The following is a 25,088-nucleotide window of genomic DNA, read 5'->3' as shown; positions in this document are numbered from 1 at the left end:
CATAATTAACATTTAATACTAATTTCTAATCTTTCTTCTTGAGTTCACGGCTTGTATTATAAGAGGAGAAAGGTTTGATTTAAATCAAAAAAATCAATTTAAATTTTAAAAAATCAACAAAAATTATTTTTTTGAAAAAAATCCTGTTTTTTTTTTCCACCCTGGTCACTCGTAAATAGCAGACCAACGCCTTAATCTTTAAAAAAATAAACAGCCGCAACGCTAACTCTAAACTCAACCTATCCTGTAAAAAGAAACACTGTTAATTACCATCTATTCTCATCTGCATTGGATAAGTAGTAAATCCAATAGACTACGCGTCTAAATCTCATTCATCAACCTACAAAGCAATCCGTTTCCAGATTCATAAGAGAGAAGCATCTACATCTTCAACAGCAAATTAGTTTTAAAATAGTTTAAAAATAGCTACTAATGTAGTGTAGTATACATAAATTCACTACACTACATTAAACATTCTTAAAAAAAAAAAAAAAAAAAAAAAAAAAAAAAAAAAGTGGTTAGCGTACGCACCTTTGGGCGTGGAAGACCCGGGTTCGATTCATAGCGGGAGCTCATGGTTCGGATTTCATGTTAGCTGTAGATAGCCTCGTTGCTGAAAGGGACGCTAAACTAAAAATCAATCAATCTCGAATGTTCAATAAAAATCTAAAATCAATCAATCAATCAGCCTTAAATGTTCAATAAAAACCTAAAATCAATCAATCATAAATGTTCAATAAAAACCTAAAATCAATCAATCAATCAGTCTTAAATGTTCAATAAAAACGTAAAATCAATCAATCAGTCGATCTTAAATGTTCAATAAAAACCTAAAATCAATCAATCAATCTTAAATGTTCAATAAAAACCTAAAATCAATCAATCAGTCTTAAATGTTCAATAAAAACTTAGAATCAATCATTCAATCAGTCTTAAATGTTCAATAAACACCTATTAAATTCAAATAAAAAAACATACTTGTGTGTCAAACAATTAATTTCGACCCAAAAAAAATTCCAAATTAGTAAAGTATGTGTTTAGTTATAACACCAAATATTATAGTATTTAAACTATACCATCATCGACGTAACAGTGCCATTAAGGCATGTCGTCATAATTTTCGTTAACCATCCGTCTCCTTTAGCCTACAGGGCAAAAGCGTCGGATGTAGAACTAAGAGATTTCTTTCTCAGTGTCAAAACACTTAACGGCATCAATGCTCGCTTGCTTATGTAAATTATTGATTCTGAGAGATAACATTTGTAAAACGAGTAAGTGATCGTAGTGACGAGTGAGTATATGATCAAATGTATGTAACTTATGTAAAGAGTGGCATAATTGAATAAATTACATTTCTGATTTTACTTTTTTTTCTTTCTTTTTTCTTTCAAAAGGGGACATAACTATCCAGTGTGGTGTTTAGACATAAATACCCTCGGAGTTTATATGGCAACCGGTTCACACGACAGAACGGCAAAACTCTGGAATTTGGAGAGAACTTTCCCACTGAGAGTCTTCGCTGGACACAGTCAAGACGTAGATGTAAGTTCGTTTTTGTTCTTATAATTGTATAAGTAATATTATTGTGACAAACTCTTAGTCAGGTGGTTTAGGATTATGCTTAATATTGATCTCCTTTACGGAGCCGTGATGGTTCAGTAGTAGAGCGTTCACCTTGGTGCGTGGGGTCTTTGGTTCGATACCAGCTCGCGTCAAGTGGACTTGGGTGGATAAACACCGTCTGCGTGGGTTTTCTCGGGGTTCTCCCATTTCTTCCCATTTTCTTCATTCCACCATTTCCTTGATTTATCATCATCGTCTCTTTTAGCCTAGCCGGCATAAACATGGGACGTAAAACTGAAAGATTTCATTTCATATAATCCCCTTCGCAAAAACTTAGAGTTGGTATTGTGTATAACTCTTCGTTTGTATGTTTTTATAGTAGGATCATGCTAATAGACCTTATAAGAGTGTAAAGATTGTAATCTCTATATATGTAAAATGAAACTGACTTTGTGACTGTATACCTCTTGAACCACTCGACCGTTCTCGATCAGATTTTCAACATAGATGAGGTTCAAGCCTGGGATGGTTTTCACCATTTCACTTTGACAGTGCAACTTAGGAGTAGAGGGGATATATATATATATATATACAGAGTGTCTAATATACAATGCAACCCGGAGTTTGGGATAGTAGAACTTTTGGAGTAGCTTGGAAACTATGGAGCAGAAAAAAGAATTTTTCATATCCACCGATAACTAATCGGATGGGGCCTCGGTAAGGGGGAACTAGGGAAATCGTAGTTTTCATGAATTAATACTCTGAATTGGCGACTTTGCTGATGTTTCAGTGCATCAAGAGATGTGTTAAGAGTCTGTCTACATTATGCAACTTCTGAAAAGAACGAAAAAGAAACTTTGAAATTATTATGATAAAACTGTTACTTACATGCACCCAGCAACACTGCTACTACCACGCAATGAGCTATCTGCTCTACAACAGATGCTGGAAGTACCCCCTGTTTTGATTCAAACACAGATTCACACGTTTCACATGTTGGAAGCAACTTTACGAAGAGTAGAAGTGTTAATGTTCTCAATGGTACTGCGAATGTTCGTTTCCAGGTCTTTTATAGTTCGAGCATTGTTCCTGTATACCTCTTGCTTTAAGTAGCCCCATAGAAATGAATAGCAGCGTTGCCGGGTGTATGTAAGTAAAAGTTTTTTCATGATAATTTCAAAGTTTCTTTTTCATTGTTTTCAGGAATTGCATAATGTAGACAGATCCTTAACACACCTTTTGATGCACTGAAACATCAGCAAAAATGCCAATTCAGAGTATTAATTCATGAAAACTATGATTTTCCTAGTTCCCTCTTACAGAGGCCTCATCCGATTAGTTATCGGTGGAAATGAAAAATTCTTTTTTCTGCTCCATAGTTTCTAAGCTACTCCAACTAAACAAACTGAAAATTAATGACAGAACATCCATACGTATAAATTATGAATCAATTTACATGTTTTACAAAAAAAATAGTTACACCTTTGGCTACATATGGCAACACTGTGTGGTTCCTAGTGTACTTCAGTCGTTGCTTTCTAGTTTAAAAATATATGCATGAACAAGGCTTCATTTTGGTATAACCATTATTTGTGTATCGCTTCAGATTCAAAAGTTCTGCTATCCCAAATTCCGGGTTTCATTGTATATTGGACACCCTATATATATATATAATCAAAAATGGCCGATATATTAGTGTCAAATCCGTAGTTTTCGGGTCGCTGAGATGAACAGTGACACTTTCGATGCCGTTTAAATCCAAATTTAGTTCTTTATGTCCAAAATGAACGTATGCTTTGCTGTGAAGAACGGGTAATTGACTAGTGATGTGTAAGATTGTAATATACACCTGTCACTTTACACGATAAGATTTGAACGAAAGCGAATTTTTAAATTCTGTTCCTTGTAATAGACAGCTAGGGCGATTGTCGCGGCCGAGCTCGTTAATGGAGTCAGTCCGGTAACATCTTAATGGGTAACGGTGACTTTAAACGGTAGCTATCCATATCCTATTCATTCATAAATGTACGTTTAGCTTAACGCTAGTAAGCAAACTGCGAAACATTGATGAGTTGTGGGTTGCATAACATCTAGGGGGAATACTTAGATATTCCTAATCTTTATTAAAACTCAAGCCTATTCATTCATAAACGTACGTTTTGTGAGATTGTTTTTTTACTGCCTTTAGCACTGTTTATTTACTTGTTCTCCATAGTTTATCAGGTGAATTTATTTTCAGTAGTTATCTATACTGAAATGATTAAAGAACGTTTTTCTTGTCTACCATTTGGCCTCATTAACAGAGCAGAATTGTTGGATCTGCTAGAAAAACTAGAATTTTGTTACCTCACCCCCGCCCCAGACAAAAAGCCGACGGCTCAAATTAAGGGTACTTTTCAGGATATGCTGAGGACATAAAAGTAAAGAACTCAACAAGAATCCAGCTTGTTCGGATTTTTTTTTCGAGGTTAAAGTCAGTTTTACTGGGCTACTATTCGATTTTTCTTTTCGACCTTATTTGTTAGTTTTCCTTTATAGATAATAGTAATTCATACATCTCATTTAAAGAAGGATTCTGTAATGATGGGTTAATAAGTTTCTCACTCCCTATAGTACGTCGTTGTACTTTCTCACAATTGGTACAATGACAGGTTTGGTCGCTTGAACGAAGAAAATTTAAATCCTCTTCTGTTAAATTTTTGGCACTGAGAGAGGGCTATGATATGTGTTCGAAATGACCACCAGCAGCTTTTATTCAACACACATGGCTGTGAACTGCATATCGAACTACGGCTGTTAGTATATCTGGCGTAGGGCAGCACATGGCTACGATTTTTTCACGTAGCACGTCGATTATTGCTGGTTTTTGTCGATACACATCATTCTTGACGATCTCCCAGAGATGTCAAATCTGGAAGCCGAGGTGGGTAATTAACAGGACCTCTTCAACCGATCCACCGTCCGGGTATAGTTTTATCGAGGTACAATCTAGTATCTTGATGGTAGTGAAGTGGAGCTACATCTTGTTGCATGTACAAAGAGTTAATCATCATGCAGGTTTTGGATGGCAGGCAAAATCTTTGTCTGAAGCATTTCAAGATATACCTCACCAGTTATGGTACTCTCGAGTTAAAAGGGATCAATCATACCACACACTGATAGACCATACTACACACAGGACTCACAGCGAGTCTTTTTTTTTTTAGCTAAAAGTTGCTTTTTTCAAGTTGGTTACTAAAAGTTATTTTTTTCAAATTTGTCATTAGAAGTTACTTGTTTGAGAGATAAAGCGACTTTTTCGTGTGATTTATGTTTTGCATTGGCAGTTTTCTAAGAAAAATATAAAAATAAATTGAAAAAGGCAGGAACTTGTTACTCATTACTCTTCTGAAAGCTTCAGTACTTGCTACCACTTCTGAAAGAGTTTTTATTCTTTCTAAAGCACAGTGGATGGTTGGTAGATGCTTAAGCTCTCAAAGTGGGGTTGAGAACCCTTCTGTGTCTATTCTTTCTTCTATCATAATACTCTTTTAGTTTTCTCTCGTAATAGTTAACTCTCTGCTTAACGTTGTGTGTGTGTGTTTGTGTGGTTCAGCATTTTGGTCTTGTGTTATGCTTCTTGTATGTTCTTCTTACGAGTAGGTAATGAATTTGAATATATCATGGCTTTGAGAACTCTCAATGCTAAATTAAATATAATTTCTGGGATGGAGAAATTCGGAAATAGACCAGAACTGGTTCCACTTACTCAGAAGCTTTTTACATCTGCTAAGTCTTCTTACCGTAACCACAAAGCATACTTAGAAAACCTAAGAAAGGAGAAAGCTTAAAAAGAAGAAGTAAAGAAGAGAAGATGAAACAAAACAACAAACAAAGAGAGAGGTGATGGAGAAATTAACAAAGCAAAAAGGGGCATGATGAGATTTTGGTCACTTTTTGGTCACTTTTTCGTGTGCTTTTGGTCACTTTTCAACTATTTACAGGAGACCAGACTACTATGAGTCCTGCACACAGCAACCCCTATAGATTCACTGCCCTGTCCACATGAGGATTTTCGAGATCCCAGTACTCGCAATTATGGCGGTTCACAGTATCATTTAGTACGAATTGCACCTCGTCAGTCCACAGATACTTCCCTGCAAATTCCGCAGCCTCGCCAAAGATTTGCTGAAACCATTCACAGTACTCCATCCTTTGACCTGTAGCGTCCTCATTCATCGCATGTAACAGTCTTAGAATATACACTTTCCACTTTGCCCTTTTCAAAATGCGTCTTATACTTGACCAGCTCACTTCACTTTCACACGTTCCCTGGTTCACTGATTTTTTTGTAGTAATTGAGTAAAATGTTGCAACACTGCAGTACTGGACGCCGTACTTGTGGCTGTTTATGGTCAGCCGGATCTTTCCTTATTTCACATCTTTAGCTGTTCCTCGGCATCGAATTTATCACGAATGCAGGTAGTTGTTCGACGTATTGGTGACGATGTTCCAAACTCTTTCTGCTAATACCGTTGTGCACTCATGTACAAAATGATTGTCACATATCTATAACTGTCTTCTTGTAAGAATATAATTTGATAATGATTTTGCAAAGTACTTCTAATACTGTTATGTGTATAATCGAGAATTTTATATTTGTGGTAAATTTCATAGCAAAATAATTATAAATACGAAAATTAGAATGAATAAAACAAAATATTGCTAAATGGACAAGAAAGTTGTATTTTCGTTTTATTGTTCTTATTTACTGCTCTTTTGACATAAAATTTTCCACATACATGTCTTTGCCGATTATACACATACTAACATTATAAGAAATATCGGGAGGATTCGTTATCAAATTATATTCCTATAACAACATATTTATAGACATGCGACAATAATTTTGGCCATGAGTGTACCTTGTAAATATTCTCGTGCTCCGGTACCATTTCGGTACATCCTTACGGTCGACAAACGATAAACGAACCTTAGCCATTGTTGCTACTCCACTGTGTTCTGCTGCACTAGCTAATATGACTGTCTCGTTTCAGCATCGACTACCCGCGCGTGCGCTGCATAAATTGCCATCTTTGGTGAGATTTTATTTTTACTTAAGCAATTGATCAATACCCTACGATTTCTTGCCTTGCCGCATGAAGGAAACACTGGTCTGAAAATATTTGTTGATACGAGGAGCACACTTAACGAGCCTAAAATGATGCATCTTTTCACTGAGCAGTGCCAGTAGAGTGATCCGAGCGTATTCTTTACTATATGGGTAATTCCACGAGAATGTACACCAAAAGTGTATTTTCTAAACTTGTTTGTTTCGCTTGTTATTGTCACCCATATCTTCGATTGAGGTCTAAAATTATGAATGCTATATAATTTGCTGCAGTTTGTAAAATGCTGAACTGACAACAGTGCTGATTCAATATGGCCGCTCTGTGTGACAAGCTGAAAGGCATATCCCAGTGACATTTAATTGTCGATCATTCATTTTGTTGGGAAGAGAAGAAAAAGGTGTTTACAATTTTGAGTACAGAATACTGTACTGTGTATCACTGCATACGCGAATGTTGTCTACTTTCAGCTGTCTAAGTGATATTTCATACTAGGAAATTGGTCTTGTGCTGTAGTGTGTCACGAAAAAAAAAAAAAAAAAAACCTGCTGATAGTTAGTTATTGCATGTAACGGATATATATATATATATATATATATATATAACTACATGAACTGGCATAAATTAAAGGAGTACTTGTGGTTGACGTGGAAAGTTGAAATTTGGCATAATTGTAGCTTTCCGGGATTAACTGACAGGAAAATTGCCAAAAGTGAATATTTTTAATTTTTAGGGGGTCTAAAAAGGGGATGAAGAATTTCCCAATGTTATTTAAATGGGCCTTTTTTGGACCTATAATTTCATGTTTTAGGTACTTGGAATTGGAATAAAAACTTGCAATTCGGTATGCTTATACGTTTTCGTTAGCATTATCTAAGTAAATCAGTAAAAATAAAATTTCCAACTTTAGAGTGGTTTTTTAGGGAACTGAAAAATCTTTCCCATGTTATTTATATGGGACACCTTATACAACCCAAAATTATTGGGCACTTCATGTAGGGCTACAATGATTAAATTGGACATGATTGTAGCTTGTCGAGACTAACCCACAGGAAAATTGTCAAAAGTGAATATTTTTAACTTTCAGGGCTCTAAAGGGGAGATGAAAAAATTCTCCATATTGTTTAAATGGTCCTTTTCTTTAATCTATAATCTCATTTTAAGTACTTGGAATTGGAAAACAAACTTGAAATTTGATATGCTTGTATATTTTTGTTAGCGTTACCTAAGTAAATCAGTAAAAATTAAAAATTCCAACTTCAGAGTGGTTTTATGGGGAACTGAAACATCTTTCCCATATTATTTATTTGGTCTAGGAATTAATTCGTGCGGGTGGACAAGAGATGGCGCAACGAACGGAGCGTCCCACAGTTCCGTGTATCCACACATGTGTTGCAAACCCCTGTCATCGCGTATCGTTCGTAGTATAGGGCAGTGGATTAAAGCGTCAACAACACCAGTTTGTAGTTAAGTGAACATGGCGCAATTTGTGCCTGATAAAGTGTTTTTGCGGGGTGTCCTGCTGCATTACTTTAACATGCAGAAAAGTGCGACTGAAAGTCATCGTATTTTGGTGGAAGTGTATGGTGACCATGCTCTAGCTGAGCGAACGTGTCAGAAGTGGTTTGCACGGTTTAGAAGTGGTGATTTCGGCTTGGCAGACCAAGAGCGAGCTGGACAGCCAAAAAAATTTCAAGACGAAGAATTGACAGCATTGCTCGAGCAGGATTCGTGTCAAACGCAGGAACAACTTGCAGCAGCATTAGGCGTTGATCAAACAACAGTCTCCAAACGCTTGAAAGCCATGGGAATGATTCAAAAGATGTCACATTGGGTTCCACATGAATTGAAAGACAGAGACGTTGAAAGACGAAAAACCATTTGCGAATTGCTGCTTCAACGACAGAGCAGAAAGGGATTTCTGCATCGAATTATTACGGGTGATGAGAAGTGGATCCATTACGAGAACCCTAAACGAAAAAAGGCCTGGGTGAAACCAGGTGAACCAGATCCATCACAACCAAAACGAGATATTCACTGTGCAAAGGTTATGCTGTGCATATGGTGGGATATGAAAGGTGTGGTGTACTATGAGCTGCTGCAACCGGGTGAAACTATGAATGGAGAACGTTATCGACGACAATTAATGCGTTTGAAGCAAGCTCTGGCCAGAACACGACCAGAATGGGAGAACAGACATGATAAACTTATTGTTCAACATGATAACGCTCGCCCACATGTCGCAAAACCGGTCAAAACCTATTTAGAAAATGTCGGATGGGAAGTTTTACCCCACCCACCGTATTTACCAGACGTTGCTCTTTCGAACTACTACTTGTTCGATTGCATGAACAATGATTTGATTGGACAGCGGTTTACTTCTTCAGAAGATATCGAAACATGGGTCTCTGACTGGATCGCTTCCAAGGATGAGGACTTCTTTCGCCACGGAATCCGTAGATTGCCTGACAGATGGGCGAAAGTGGTGGCTAGCGATGGACAATATTTTTCTTAAGGTATTTATGTATTTTGTGTTTGTACTACAGCTTCAATGTGTGCGTACCAACTGCACGAGTTAATTCCTAGACCAAATATATGGAACGTCTTCTACACCCCAAAATGTTTAGGCACTTCCGGCAGAATTAGAATGATGAAATTTAGCATGATTGTAGCCTTCTGGGACTAACCGACAGAAAAAAATACCAAAAGTAAATATTTTTAATTTTTAAGGGGTCTAGAGGGGGATGAAGAAATTTCCATGTAAATTAAAAGGCGTTTTCTTGGGATACAAAATCTTATCTTTTAGATAGTTGAAATAGGGGGGAAAAAAAAACTTGAAAATTGGTAGAATTGTGGGTTTAAGAATTGCGAAGCCGTAGGCTAAGCAAAAGCGGGTGTTTGGGGCCAAAGTCCCCAGGTAGCCAAATTCAGGAGATACAGTGGAATATCTTTAATTCGAAGTCCAAGGGGACAAGAAAAAATTCGAATTAACCGAAAACTCTCATTTTAAAGCAAAATCAAGGGAACAAAATAAGCACCTTATCTATAAAGCACCACATTTTCGTAAGGAATTAGAATAGACGCCGCGATTCGACATTGTGCATAATGCACGCCAATAGATCACGAACGAATCTGCTTACCTTTTTGTCACTGTTTTAGTTCAGTTAAAAAGAGTTGCACAAATATCTCGTTCTTGCAAGTCATTTGCTAGTGGAGGACAGGGTTCAAGGTCATTAACATTTCTACAGAAGGGATGGACACTTCCAGGTTATTGAGAAGGTGGAGAGATGAGTACCAACCATCTTCTGCCGGATTCTCTATAACGGGAGGGAGTCCAGCTGAGGTGATATCAACAAAATTTTTCTTTCCCATGGTCGCTTCTGGATAAAATAACAGATAAATAAAAACCAGTTGAAATTACATTGTTCTATTTCCAATTTGTCGAACACTGCAAATTTTTCCACTGTAAATACTTCGAATTATTCAAACAGGAGGTTCAAATGTTCGATTTACGCACGATTTTTTTTACTATTGTTTTTAATACAGTTTTCAAGGGGAATAAGCTTTTGTTCGAATTAAAAAAAGAATCCGCTGTATTACGAGTAAACGCATGAAATTCACTGTTGATGCAAAAGCTGATACATAAGAGATGCGAGATCGTAGGCCGAGCAAACACGGGGGTCTGGGGACGGAGCCCCCAGCTAGCCGAAGACTAGTTTCATTATATATAATAGGATGATATATCGAGTCATCATTGATCAAAAGGTCCTATTACGTACGTAGGGTTAATCTTATAGTTTAAAATAAGGTGGCCCATAGTAATGTATATGAAGTTTGAAAGACTGCGGTAAAGAAACTAGCAATATAACTTGAACATAAACACATTACATCATCTTTCATTACAAGAATTTTAATCTCTGTTCTCTATGGCGTGGTCCACCAATACATCATTCAAGTCGATACATGTTTGGAGACGAAGAGCATCGTTGTCACTAACAGCTTGACAGACCCGTACTGGTATCCTATGGAACTTTTCTGTGATAGTTTCCCGTAGTTCGGCCAAATTGCGTATGTGATGTTGATATACACTTCGTCCTTTAAAATGCTTCATAAGAAAAAAGTCAGGTGGTGTCAAATGGGGAGATCGAGCTAGACGCTCCACAGACCCACGTCGTCCAATTTAACGGTTCGGGAATGTTTCGTTCAGCCCCACCATCCTGTCTGGCATACACTGATAGTTCTAAGTCCAGTTACCGTTATCCCCACTCACAAGCTACACAGTGTTGCCATATCGAAACTTTCGTTGCAGAATTTACAAATATTGCAGTCAGTCAAACATCATATACATAATATAATTATGGGCCACCCTGTATTTCAAAACTGTAGAACAAATACTTTATAGTCGTTGGTAATTCGAAAAAAAATATATATATTAATTATTTTTTTTCTTTCTTTCTTCAGTGTGTAAAATTTCATCCAAATAGTATGTATCTGGCAACTGGTTCTGTAGACAAGACTGTTCGGTTATGGTCCGTTTCTGATGGCAAGTTGGTTCGAGTTTTAACAAGCTCTCGTGGTGGCGTTTATAGCTTGGCCTTCAGTCCTGATGGGAAATATATAGCATCAGCAGGTAAGAAAAATAATAATTCAAAGCTTAAAGGATGTTATTTTGGGTAATTCGAAGATTAAAGTAGATCTTTTTAATATTTGTTTTAAATATATTCATTATCTTAATACGTTTATTAATAACACAAATACATGGAGATGCGAAACTCTGTTTGTATAAGTTTGCCAACAGAACACTAAGAGAATCAACATAAAATCTTGTGAACTCAATTCGAATTTAAACCTGAGTGAAACTTACATCCAGATCGTATTGAGTACGAAAAGAATACTCAAATTGATTTGAATACCACATGGAAGCGCAGTGAAAATATATTAATAGCAAATTTTAGGTGTCAATCAAATCGAACCGTAACATTACCATTACCTATATACATCTGATCGTGACAAGCCACATAACGGAACACCACGGCAGAGGGATACAGGTAATACAATCCTGCATAATATGAAATAAACATTTTTTTAAGTGTAAATAGGGTTCCCCGTTGTCCCGGTTTGGGCATGATTAACCAGCAGGGTGTCTATCGGTCATGAAAGTCACGAAATTTAGCTTTTGGCTCACGATTTTTTTGTAACTGTACAAATGTAACTACAGATTGGAAAGTTTTATTCTATAAAACGTCAAAATTCACCACCAAAAAAGTCTATGGTCGGCTTTAGCCTCTACCAAATCGCAAGCAAAGTACATTTCTATCGCATGGATGAAAATTTGACCCAAATTCACTCTTGAAAATGTTAGGAAATTTTATGACTTGGTAAAGAAAAGATCACGAAAAATTCACGAAATTTCATTTTAGAATTTTAGTAGACACCCTGACCAGGAGTTTTACGTCTTGCTCCGGAGGATTTTTTTTTTTTAAACAAACCTGTCCGGCAACAGGATTGTTCCTCGATTCTTAAGTCAGCCCCAAATAAATGAATATGCACAGGTCTGTCGTCAAACATTTGTCTAGGAATGGGTATCCATAGTTGGGAATCGTAAGTGTAAAGAGCTAGGTTGCGATTATAAGTCCAGTTTGGTTTTCACGAAATTGTTATACACTAAAAATGTTATATTATATTCGGATCAATACAGTATGTAATTTGCTGAAATGCCCGATTGAAAAGAAAAAAAAATGCTTAGAAAACACTTTGATGCATGTTTTTACTGAAATTCTAGACTGCTTTCTCCAAAGTCGCTCCTAAATGAATATGCCAAGAACCAAGAAAACATAATTAATTCAGATGATGAATTAATTTGTTTGATATGACGCAAGCAGTAGAAGGAAACCGGATGCAGAAACCACTAATATACTCGATACCTGTTTCTCAGAATTACAGTTCAACAATGTTATAAGGTTCAAGTATCAAGTCTAAATTTTATGATTCATGTGATTTTTGTTGTTGTAAGTTTTACAAAGACCTTATAACTAAGAGCCTACTTTTACAATTTTAGCAATGAAATCGGCAATTCAGTCAAAATTTGTTCCTAGATTATCTTAATTAAGGGATATTCGACAATTGTTTTCCAGTAATAACCTAAGGAAATTTTTGTTTAAGATCCAATACTGGAACACCCATACAGCACAACTGTGTGTATGCATTAGGGATGGCCGGAACCAGTTTTCGGTTCTGAACGGATCCGGTTCCGGAACCGGGTTTTCGGATCCAGGTCTGGAACCGGTTCTGAAAACCGGATCTCCAAGAACCGGTTCCTCGCGGAACCGGAACTTTGTGGCCATCCCTACGCTACACCCGAGCTGCTAGCAGGCTGTGAACAGTGTGCTAGATGAAATGGTGGAAGCGACAGGCAGGCGCCCAGGCGGCGGCCGCTTGTCTCATTTGGCTAAAGAAACTAGATAACTGGCAAACTCATTTGGCTAAACACACACTGATGGCCCCATTTTTTTTCTGGGGGGGGGCACAAGCTGGTCTGGGATGGGAGGGGCACAAGCTGGTCTGGGATGGGAGGGCACAAGCGCGTTATCCTCTTAGCAGTGTTTTGAAGGTGAACTTTGTGCCTCCTTTACGGGTCTTTGGGGCCTTTTGCATCCAGGTCTGGAACCGGATTTTCGGATCCAGGTCTGGAACCGGATTTTCGGATCCAGGTCTGGAACCGGTTCCTAAGATCCGGTTCTCGAACCGGGTTTTCGGATCCAGGTCTGGAACTGGTTCCTAAGATCCAGTTCCTCGCGGAACCAGAACTATGTGGCCCTCCCTAGTATGTATGTTTCGTGTTCGGAAGTTTTACTATATTAGTACCGATAGTGCATGACTGCCATTATAACAATCCATACGGCTTAAATGTATAAAATGTTATATTTGTTATTTCTTTTCCAGGAGACGACAAGCGTGTAAGAGTATGGGATTTGGCAGCTAGTAGCTTGTTACATGAGCTACGAGGTCATTCGGATACTGTTGTAGGATTAGCGTGGAGCCCTGATGGCGAAGTGCTTGCTTCCTGTAGCCTTGACAGCACAGTCAGATTATGGGAAATGAAGAAAGGGCTAAGCATAACGAAGTAAGCTTTTAATAATTATAAATTATGTAACTCAGAAAACGTGTTAATTGTATTCTCACTAGAGTCATTGAAATTGTATATTTTCTGTATCAAGAAACATTAAACTGCTTCAGTAGTGTTCTGTAGGGACATCAAAGTGTTGTATTTTCGTAGAGAATATTAGGTAGAGCTATTAACTAAGTACGGGGACACCGTATTTTAGTGGTTAGAGCGTTAAACTCATGTCTGCGTGGTCCCGGGTTCGATTGCCGGCCGGGGGCGCGGTGGCTCAGTGGTAGAGCGTTCACCTCCGGTGCTTGGGGTTCGATCCCAGCTCGCGCCGTGTGGACTTTGTGGTGGACAAACATCGTACTCGTGGATTTTCTCGGTGTTCTCCCGTTTCCTCCCACTTTCTTCATTCCACCATTTCATTCATTTCTCATCATCACCGTCTCCTTTAGCCTAACCGGCATAACCGTGGGTCGTGAAACTTAAAGATTTCATTTCATTTTATTTTCAAATTTTAAAACTGAGTCATTACCATCACACATTACAATTATTTCGAATTCGAGCTTCCTCGTTGCTAAGTGATTAGTGCGCGCACCTGTGGCATGGGAGACCCATTCGATTCCCGGCTGGAGCTCATGTTGTTCGGACTTCACGTTAAGTTGTAGGACCACGTCTCATGTAGCCTCACTGCTGAAAGGGACGCTAAATTCAAAACCACAATTATTCGGAATTCATTTCGGCACAGATATTCATTTAGCCGTCGCCACTTGTTTAGTGGCTGGCACGCGCGTCTTTGTTGCACGGGGTTCCAGATTCGATTCCACCATTGAGGCATTGATTCGAGAGCATTCAAATTTGAATGCATTACAGTGGTTCGGATTCCACCTTAAGCTCTAAGTCTATGCCTCATATATCCTCGGTGCTGAAAGGAACGATAACAGTTATTATCCTGGAAGATAAAGTGTCCACTGCGTTTTTGTTATAAAGATATTGGAAAAATGACAACTGGTTACTGACAGTGTCCAGATAAACGTACTGATTTAAGTTCATGATCACCTGTGTGAACGGGCCTAAGTCATAGTACGAAAAGCACCCTCACACTACGAGGGCTGCTGGAAAAGTTTCTTCGAAGTACTACTTACAGTGGCGCTACTGTTCTCATGTTATAAAATTGGGAAGAATAGACCTTTCTATATGTACATTCTGTCCAAAAAAGTACCGGGAATTGGTCAATAAAAAATTTATTCTATTGCCTTCAAAGTAGGCCCTTTCCGAAATAATATTTATGCCAACGAATAATCCAATCATCAAAATATGTTTGAAAAGCATTTTCCGGAATCGACTTCAGTACTCGCCGCGAATTCTCTTTCATGTCTTTTATCGACTAAAAACGGGTGTCTCGAAGTGGTAATTTGAGTTTTGGGATAAAGAAAAGAAAAAGTCGGCCGAAGCCAGATCAGCGGAATACGGTGGTTGTTCCAGAAGATTTGTTGAGTTTTTGGCCGGAAATTCGTTTACAATGATAGCCTTGTGAGATGGTGCGTTATCGTGGTGCAAAATCTATGAGTTTTCTTTCCACAAAGCTGGTTGTTTTGAACGAATGTTTGCTCTCAAACTCCGCATAACGCTTAGATAATATTCTTTATTTATTGTCCCACCTTGTGGCAAGAATTCCGAGTGTCAAAAAAAAAAAAAAAAAAAAAAGCTGTGAAAATCACCTTCACTTTTGATCGACTTCGACATGCTTTTTTCGGTTTCGGCTCAGTTGGAAGGCGCCATTCCGAAGCTTGTTGACTGGTTTGCATGTGAAACTCGTACACCCATGTCTCATTACCAGTTACAATGCGTTTTATGAATGTGAGGTAGGAATTGACTCGTTCTAGTATGTCGTCAGCAACCCTTACGCAATCGAGTTTTTGCAGAAAATTCAGATCTTTCGGTACTAGTTCATGCCCAAACAATCGTTTAAAATGGTACGAATTGATTCATGGAACACACAAGTTTCAAAGTTTCAACGGTTGTCTCTCTCAGACTTAAACGACGATTTTCAAACACCATTTCCTTTACTTTAGCGATGTTAAGTTCAGTTGAAGACTTTGATGATCGACCAGAGAGAGAGGCAAGTCTTCTACCACCTCTCGACCGCTTTTGAATGCACTGTAACACTCATACGCACGTGTTTTTGATAAAGTCGATTCACCGTAAGATTTGTGTAACATTTTCAGCGCTTCGGCACACGTAATTCCATTTGCAATGAAAATATCAGACAGATTCTTTGATAGGTAGTTTTATCCATTGTAAAAATCGCCATGAACTGACAAATCGAGCACTGTAAACAAACTAACTGACAGATGGCGCTGAAACTCCGTGTGAGCATAGAGGGCAGTTGTGTTGACGTAGTGACAAGAATAATTTCGACGCTCCCTTTCAATGGACTTTGTAAATGTACAATTCTTGGTACTTTCTTGATAAAATATAAATTATCTTCTATTGTTTCAGAGATTGATTGTAACGGAGTTTCCCATAATTTGGAAGTCGGTCATAGTTTTACAGTGTGCAATGAAATTTACTTGTTACGGTATAGTAAGTTCTAGTATTTATTATTAGTTTTTCTATTTTATTTTTTTTTTAAATTTTTTGTATAGAGAAATGTGAATGTAGTTGATAATGCAATGTTAATTTCTATTTGCAGAAACGAGAACCAATCTCCGCAGCTTCTTTCTGTGTATACAACGGGATGCTCAAGCATATTGAGTGTCAAATACTCTCCACATAACACATTGGCATGTGTAGGAGCGACGTGACGTATTTGATTTATAATACCTGTAAACATTTGCTTAAATGGAAGTCGGAAGCGTTATAAGTTTCCAGTTTGTTTCCATAATTTATGTTATTTATGTTGGTAGAGTTTTCCAGATACAAGTTGGGACAAATCCTTCATATATTAAACTCGTGACTTGGTTTTTAATTCATAATTTATATGAAGTAGTACGTACTATAGTTTCGTTGGATTGTAGGAGGGCTAAAATATTATTTTTACTGATTTCCTCATGGTTATTCCATTGGATTGTCGGGAAAAGTCATGACGTATTTTTTTTTTCTATTTTTCAAAAGTCTTCTGTTTATACAAACACCAAAAATCAATCAATAATATATTTCCTGTTTTGTTCGATAATCTTTCGCCATCTTTCAGTGACCTTCATAATCTATGGTTCATACGTGGGTGGATGGCACTCCTGTGCAAATGGAAGAATGCAATGAAGTGATCATAGTTTAATGTCGATTTCTATCACGAGGCTTTATCTGTTTCGTGAAGAAGTTAGGCCCAGATCACTACTCAGATGTTTTATCCTCACTGAACGATGACACACGGTCTAGTCGCTTGAGTACGAAGAGGCACTGTATTTGGTCACTTGGTTTCGCCAGTTATTATGTGTAGAAGCATTGTGTATTCGTGTATAGTTTGTCTTGGTATACACCGTATGTCAAGTGTTCACCCTGGAGATAGCATGATGCTTTTAGTACTGAAGCGTAACCATGACAAGACAAAAGTTTTACATTAATTTATTCAGAAAAATCCATTAATCACTGTGGATGCACTGTGCATTACACGAACTTCGCTACTGTTATGGTACACAATTATTACTATAGTTGGAACCTTTCGGAGCCTATTTCTTTTCTATCTTATAATAATAATAATTGTAATAGCAACATTTCCTCTCTAATAATAATAATATTTTGTTTTTAATAAAAGTAAGTAGTTAAAAAAAGATATTGGTAATTCCTTAGTCAGATCAAATAAGAACAGTAATAAATTCGTCCGAATTCTTTCTTGAATTTAGTAACAATGGCATCCACAATAATGAATGATATGGAAGAGATCATTTCACGTTTTCAGTTTGTTCGTTAACTTGAGAAAGCCCAGGGGGTGCCTCAGAGGCACCCTGGTCCACTTTTAGTGCAATTATTCTTAATAGATTTTCCGTCGCGTGTCTTCCGCTCTAGAATTCTATCGCTTTGGAATATGCCCCCTGATTGAGTTGTTCATACGTTTTCTTATTTTACTTCACAGAAAATAGGGTTATTTTTTTATATTGACGTAAAGGCTCAAGGAGTGCCTCGGAGGCACCCTGGTCAATTTTTAATGCCATTATTCTTAATAGATATTTCGTCCCGTGTCCTGCGCTCTAGAATTTCTATCTCTTTGAAACACACCCTCTGATTGCGTTTCCTAAGCATTTTTTTTACTTTACCTCAGAAAAAATAACGTTATTTTTTTATACTAACGTAAAGAAACAAAGGGTGCCTCTGAGGCTCGTATTGAAGTATGTACTTTTCTAATTATTTGATACTGTTCAGTTTTTATTACCATTGACAAATGATTTCATAGCAAAATAGTGACTAGCCTTTCCTGTTAATGATGGAAAATATAAATGGTCGCGGTGGGCTTAGGTAGCTTGTATATGCAGCAGGGAGCCTCAGAGGCACCCCCTGGGCCATTTAAGGGTAAGATTAGCGTAGGGTTTCTCGGGTTAATTTCCTTCTCCGTAATTACTAATTCTTTACTTATCCTTTTCTCTATATATAGGGTGTTTCAAAACAACACCGACAACGTTTGGAAGGTGATTGCTGACACGAAGATAAGACAAAAAAGTATGGAGCAACCTGGGTGCACAAATGCTTCCTTTCGGAGTTATAGGCTGCCGAAAACATGAAAAAAAAAAAAAAATGAACTTTAAAGGTCCAAAGCTCCAAAACTATGCGAACTACCGTAGTCGGGGTCAAGACTTCACTTAGGAACTAGTATGTGCGCTATCCAAAAATAGATGTTTCAGAATCCTAAGATACTCACTCAACAATTTTTTATAGAGTACTAAGTACTCACCAACTATTTTTATAAAAAATTTTGCGCAAGTACCGCAGTATTCAGAAATTTGGATATTTGGATAGGGTAAATACCGCAGATAAGAAAATGTGTGTATTCATCTCAGCAAAATGCAAAATAAACTTTTTCTGTTTTGACGTGTCCGTTCTCAGCAATTGATAAAGAGATCAAAAGATCAAAAATGTCAATAAAGGTCAAAGGTCACGTAGTTAAAATTTCGTGTTTAATGTATTAGCAAGTATGAAACTCTGATGTTGGAAATAAGATTTGAGCTGCCATGGAACACATGCAGAAAAGTCCTTCCAACGCGTGCACATGATCATAATGAAAAGGTCAATATTGCCATATAGTGAAGAAGCCTAATTTTGTAATTGAGGTACTGCAGGGAATGGTAGGTATCTGTTTCTTTGATGTTTAAAACAATGAAGAAACATGGCATGAGTTCCACCTTTTGTTAATTACTTATCCTTGCAAAAATGCATTCGAAATGTCTTTTTCTTATTGAAACATATTAATAGCTATTTAATACACAGACATATTTGAAATATTGTTTTACTTGCTCAACAAACACTGACGTTCTTGCAGACTGTAAATCTTTTTAATAGATTGCAATTTATTTCACGTGACCTCTGTAATGTGCTAAACATAAGTTCACTCTGAACAAGGGTCATTGTGAAGATTTTTTCAAGAGTGTCCGGAGTTATCTGTTCAACGGCACGCTGTATCGATTGTCAAAGTTCTTCAAGTGTTGCTGAAGGAGTTTTATAAACTTCTTGCTTAAGAAAGACCAACAGAAAGAAGTCACATGGGGTTAGATCAGGACTTCTAGCTCGCCACTCAACATCAGAACCCATACTTATTAAACGGTTTCCAAACCTTTCTCTTAAAATTTGTAATGTCGCCCTAGTACGATGTGCTGGAGCACCATCTTGTTCAAACCACATATCATTGTGTGGATCAAGATTTAAACGGTCAAGTTCAGGGAAAAAAAATTCTCGCAACATATTTTGATATGTAAATTGATTAACGTTTCCTTCGAAGAAGAACAGCCCTATTAACACCAGTTGCTGTTAGTCCCATAATACCCCTTTCATCTGCACAGCGTTCAATTCTTTCCGCCGGTGGACTGGGCCCCCAGAACCGTGCATGTGACGAAGACACCGTTCCATTTAAAGAAAACTTAGCTTCATCTGACATTTTAATCTGAAATAAAAACATGGGATTTTCATTTAATTTGTCTATCAACCAGTTACAAAATAAAATGCTGGCTTGCCAGTCATCATCATGTAATTTATGTACAATCTTCATCCTGTGTGCCTTAACTTCGAGCAGACGCAATATCCTACTCAGCGAACTTCTTTTAACGTTAAGTGCAACACTCCGGCGACGGATTGATTTTCTCGGTAAACTAAGCACAGAACGAACCACTTTGCGTATAGTGTCCTCGGAAGAGTTCCTTACAGGCGGTCCTGCCTTTCGTTGTCTCTCAGAAAGATGTTCCTTCCTAAAACAGTTATTTTGAAACTGCTTGTAAAGACGAAGAATTTGGCTATTGCTTACTTTCACAACCCACTGTGAAAGCGTCTTCCTCTGCGTTTTTGTAACCAACTTCCTACTAAGAACGTAACACTCAAGCAAATCGGCACGTTGTTCCTTTGTTAAAGTATCCATTGTGACTTACACAATTACACACGCACACTTCCAAAAACGTAGCCCTATGGGTATATTTAAAATAAGAAATACAACAGTTTTTATTTTGTTACACAATACAAGACACACAAGATTCACTAATTCATTTAATATTAAGCTCAACTCCATACTCTACTGCCACACTGTCTCTGTCCAACTAGATTATCATTCGAGTAACACCAAACCACACTTGTGAACGAAACAGACTGATTACTTGACGTGAGCCCAAAACATAAACAGACCGCGTTTATGCTTCAGTCACGGAAGGGTATAAATAAACGGTAAGAGTGCGTCCCTTCTTATATGAGAAAGCAATTTATTTCCAGTGGAGTTGCTCTTATTTTCTTCTCAATTTCCTGGGTAAGCATCAAGTCAATATTAAGGCTGCCATATTTATTTTTCGTGAGAATACGGGACATCTTTGTTCTCCCTCCAAACTCCTCAATACAATGCATTGTTTGGAAACAGTTTATTTTCAATGCATTATCCTATTTGATATGGATACATAGAAATAACGAACAATCTTGTAGTACAGTCTGTACTTAGGATTTTTTAAAATTTTATTTTGAGAACTCTTGAGTGATATGCATTTACATGTGATATTTTCATTGGAATATGTTAGCCAAATAATATGTTTTTTATAATCTAGGAAACGAAAGAAAATCGTGCACCTCTATGTCCTGCAAACAATAATGACTTCCTAAAATTACGTATTCTTGTTATTTAAAAAGAATAGGTTTTCCGAGAGCCGAGAAAACTGAGCCAAGAGTTTACTTTCAAACATTTTAAGAATTCAGTTTAAAATTTCGCATAGTTTCATACCATCAATATACGAAAAAACGAACCCTTCGTGATCTTTGACCCCTTACGACTATCCAGAGTTTCATTTTTGTTTGAAACGAAACCTTCAATAATTATTTAACGCATGTTTTCAGTGGCATCTGTGGTTGGATTAATGTTGTACTATAAGATGTTGAAAGTAGAGCGATTCCCACCCCATTTTCCTAATAAAATATTCCTAGTTTTAAAGGGGCCGCGGTGGCTCAGTGGTAGAGCGTTCACCTCTGGTGCTTGGGGTCCTGGGTTCGATCCCAGCCCCTGCCAAGTGAGCTTTGTGGTGGACAAACACCGTGTGCGTGGGTTTTCTCGGGGTCCTCCCGTTTCCTCCCACTTTTCTTCATTCAACCATTTCATTCATTATTCATCATCACCGTCTCCTTTAGTCTAACCGGCATAATCGTGGGACGTAAAACTCAAAGATTTCATTTCATTTCATTTTTCCTAGTTTTAAATATCATACCAACTAAATTAGTTTTCAAACATTGTCGTCTCATGCTTGCCAATGTACAAACTATGAACTTCATATTTCGGGACCTTTGATCTTTAATGACATTGTTGACCTTTTCTTATGCATGTATTCTATGGCTACCTTTCTGCATGTATTCTATGGCAGGTCAAATCATTTTTCAAACGTCGCAATTTCATACTAGCTAGCACATCAACTATGATGTTTTAACTGCGTGATCTTTGAACTTTTATGACATTATTGACCTTTTTCGTATGGACATACACACTAACCGGAAGGATCTTTCTGCATATTTTCTATGGCAGCTCAAATCCTTATTTCCAACATCACGGTTTCATACTTGCTAATACATCAAACACGAAATTTTAACTGTGTGACCTTTGACCTTGAATGACATTTTTGTCCTTTTTCCTGTGCCCATACACATCCATTGGAAGGACCTTTCTGCATGTGCTCTATGGCAGCTCAAATAATTTTTTAAACGTCGCAGTTCCATACTTTCTAACACATCAAACATAATATTTTAACTATGTGACCTTTGACCTTTTATGACATTGTTGACCTTTTTCCTATGCCCATTGTGTAGGACATGGAGTAAACTGCCCTAAACATTAAAATGTGTAAGGTGGAGGGAAAGATTATGGTAATTTTAATAATTAAAGTTAGTTAATATGCAATAATCTAAATAAATTTGGAAATGTCGGTAGAGCATAAATAAATTATTATTTAATTAAAGCAAAATGAGAACATTTAAATTTTGAATGTAGGATACTCTGAATTTACGAGTGATAAATCTCATCATTCTAAACAAAATGAAGTGCTATTCCCAGGGCGTTTCCTTGGTTTTAACTTCATGAAGCAAATACCAATAATGTCACATATAACTATCATACACTGACAGACAGAAGCTATAATTCGCTGATTATCTGCTCCTCTGGCGATAAGCTATAATTCGCTGATTATCTGCTCCTCTGGCGATGCTGTAAAGAAAAGAACATAGAACAGATAATCCAACACATACCTGTGATGTCTCCCAAGGTGAAGGTAGAAGAGAATTTCCATACGTTTTCAGATGACAAACTTTTAATTTAAAAAAAAAAAAAAAAATCACAATCACCAATGAACACTGAATGAGTTGATAATACGTATTCGAGTAGTATTGATTAGATTGGTTATAATTATCAGTTTGTGCACACGCGTTATTGTTCCTTGAAATTCGGCGCTGGTCCCGTTCTTCCGTTTACGGGACGTCTTGTAACTCCTTCACCGCTGGTATCGCCTCTTCCGTTCCGGCAATACTTGCTGGAGCTCTTCTTATGTCCATGTGGATGATCCCAAAACACCTTAGTATGTCATCCCTACTATGTACAAGTCCTTCTCGTAGAGAATGACTAGGTGTACTTCGAGAAATTTGAATCGTGTCTCGATTTCACTGTATTTACAACTAACTGAACGATGTATTAAGTATTTCAGTCGCACCGTTTGTAGATCATGTCTACCCACGATCTGATTAGATTTTAGCATAAAATTAACTTCATGCACACAAATCTAACACTGTTTATATACATACAAGATGACACGACGCATTATTTACAACGGAAGTCTTTCACGTAGCACAGTTCTGAAAGCTTAGGTCAATATGATGGACCTTCACTAGCTTCAAGGAAGTATGTTGATATATATAATTTGTATAAAACTATATAGCCAGTTTCGACATTTTCAACTATCAGTTGAAACAAATAAATATTTAAAAAAAAAAAAAAAAAAAACACTCGAGTAACTATTACGAGTTCAAAACACAGTTCGAAACACACTCGAGTAACTATTACGAGTACAATTCAAAACAAGTTCATCTCCAAACCGGAGAATTACTTTTACTCTATATTGTGATATGCTATCTACTCTCTTGTAAAGAGAGTCAACTTTCACGAACTGAACTCTAAACGAAATTTCATCCGCACGATCAACGAACTAACACCAACTAACCCCCTTCCGCCCTTTTCGTATATATAAAAACTATCCATTTCTTTATTTCCCTGAGACTCGCTTCTAAGCACACTTCTTTCTTATGAAGGGGATAGTGCGGAAGGGTGGAAGCATCTTGGTGCCATCAAGTCTAGTGACTACACCTTGTCCTATTCTTTTGCTAATAAATAATTTACTTTTGATTAATGTTCTGTTTTAACATTGTAACCTAATATGGTAAACTTGTACCCACAAACTGATGTCTATCATACTGAGTATCCTTACTTCGATCTATGTTAAATTTTAGTTTGAACATCCTTACTATTTACAGATATACCTTCTAGCAGACATGTTTACAGGGCGCATAGTGGTCTGAGAGTCACTGACCTCTGGTGGCGGAACATCCAAACCACTCTCAAAACACTACTCAGCCTGTGTCCGTGCTAGTTGTGAAATTTTTACAAATAACAACACAAATAATTAGATTTAGAACTGATACCACTTAAAATACGTCTTCCTTATTGATTTGAAGCATATATATGTGATTGTCATTGCATGTCATATCAATATTTATACACAAACACTCTTTTCCTGTTATCTACTGCTTGAGAGGAATCACCTGGCTGCTGCTGTTACATACCATGTTCCTCCCTTCACAACATCACGTGAGGATACAAATAAAACCAAAATAAGCTTTGTATTTATGTTTTGTAAATAAACTGAGACACGGAAAAGCAAGGCTAAGGAATACTAGAATATTCTACTCATTCAAGAATGCATAATAACTTAAGAAGAAGATGACTGTTTTCTTTAGTTTATTTACAAGGGGTGAAGGTCGGTGGAGGGAATGTCCTTAGCTCCAGCATTTTGACCAAACGAGGAAGTTGAATGAAAAATTATAGGCTCGTTTTTACTTGAGATGTCTTGGACGCGCTCTCAGGAGATATCATTAAATCTGGCCAGAAACTTTGTGGTTCACAGCTATTGTTACTGATATTTTTGCACGGGGGTATGAAAAATTATATTGCTTTTACCACAAAGAAACTCTAGTCTGGGTGTCGTCAGTACAGACTCAGATGACGTTGTCAACTTGAAAATGTATTCTTATTTTCATTTTCTTCGTTGTTTCTCAAGAAGAATCAAGAAAAAGCTTCCCTTTTTCACCAGATACTAATGTCTTTCGGGTGGCAATACTGCTGCACATACATCTGCGCTCACTCGACTTGAGTGTAGTTTTTTTTTTATATATATATATATATATATAGCTGGATTCTGCTTCTTCTGTGCTGTAGATATTTCCTCTGTATTTCATTATTTTGATGCAAGAATATTATTGAATACAAACAAACAATATATTCACATACCTAATTACAATACTACATAATTTTGAACAGTCATCTCCTTATGTTAATAAAAAAATAGGATATAAATTGATAAATAAATCGAAAAATTTAATATACC

General features: G+C 37.2%; 1 protein-coding gene across 1 annotated transcript in view; it reads left to right on the top strand.

Annotated features, from left to right (window-relative positions):
* The window catches only part of LOC145684315 (TAF5-like RNA polymerase II p300/CBP-associated factor-associated factor 65 kDa subunit 5L), a 73,754-nt gene extending 50,348 nt beyond the window's left edge, over positions 1-23,406 (top strand). Inside the window, exons 9-12 of the mRNA XM_081756501.1 lie at positions 1,395-1,542; positions 11,133-11,301; positions 13,614-13,794; positions 16,475-23,406. Of these exons, the coding sequence (XP_081612627.1) occupies positions 1,395-1,542; positions 11,133-11,301; positions 13,614-13,794; positions 16,475-16,586 (610 nt within the window). The 3' untranslated portion in view covers positions 16,587-23,406. The remainder of the gene's footprint in view (positions 1-1,394; positions 1,543-11,132; positions 11,302-13,613; positions 13,795-16,474) is intronic.
* The last annotated feature ends 1,682 nt before the right edge of the window (positions 23,407-25,088 follow it).

Source organism: Thermobia domestica, chromosome 4 (genome assembly GCF_964235325.1).
Source record: "Thermobia domestica chromosome 4, izTheDome1.hap1.1, whole genome shotgun sequence".
Taxonomy (NCBI): Eukaryota; Metazoa; Arthropoda; class Insecta; order Zygentoma; family Lepismatidae; genus Thermobia; species Thermobia domestica.
This window is presented reverse-complemented; position numbering and strand designations above follow the sequence as displayed.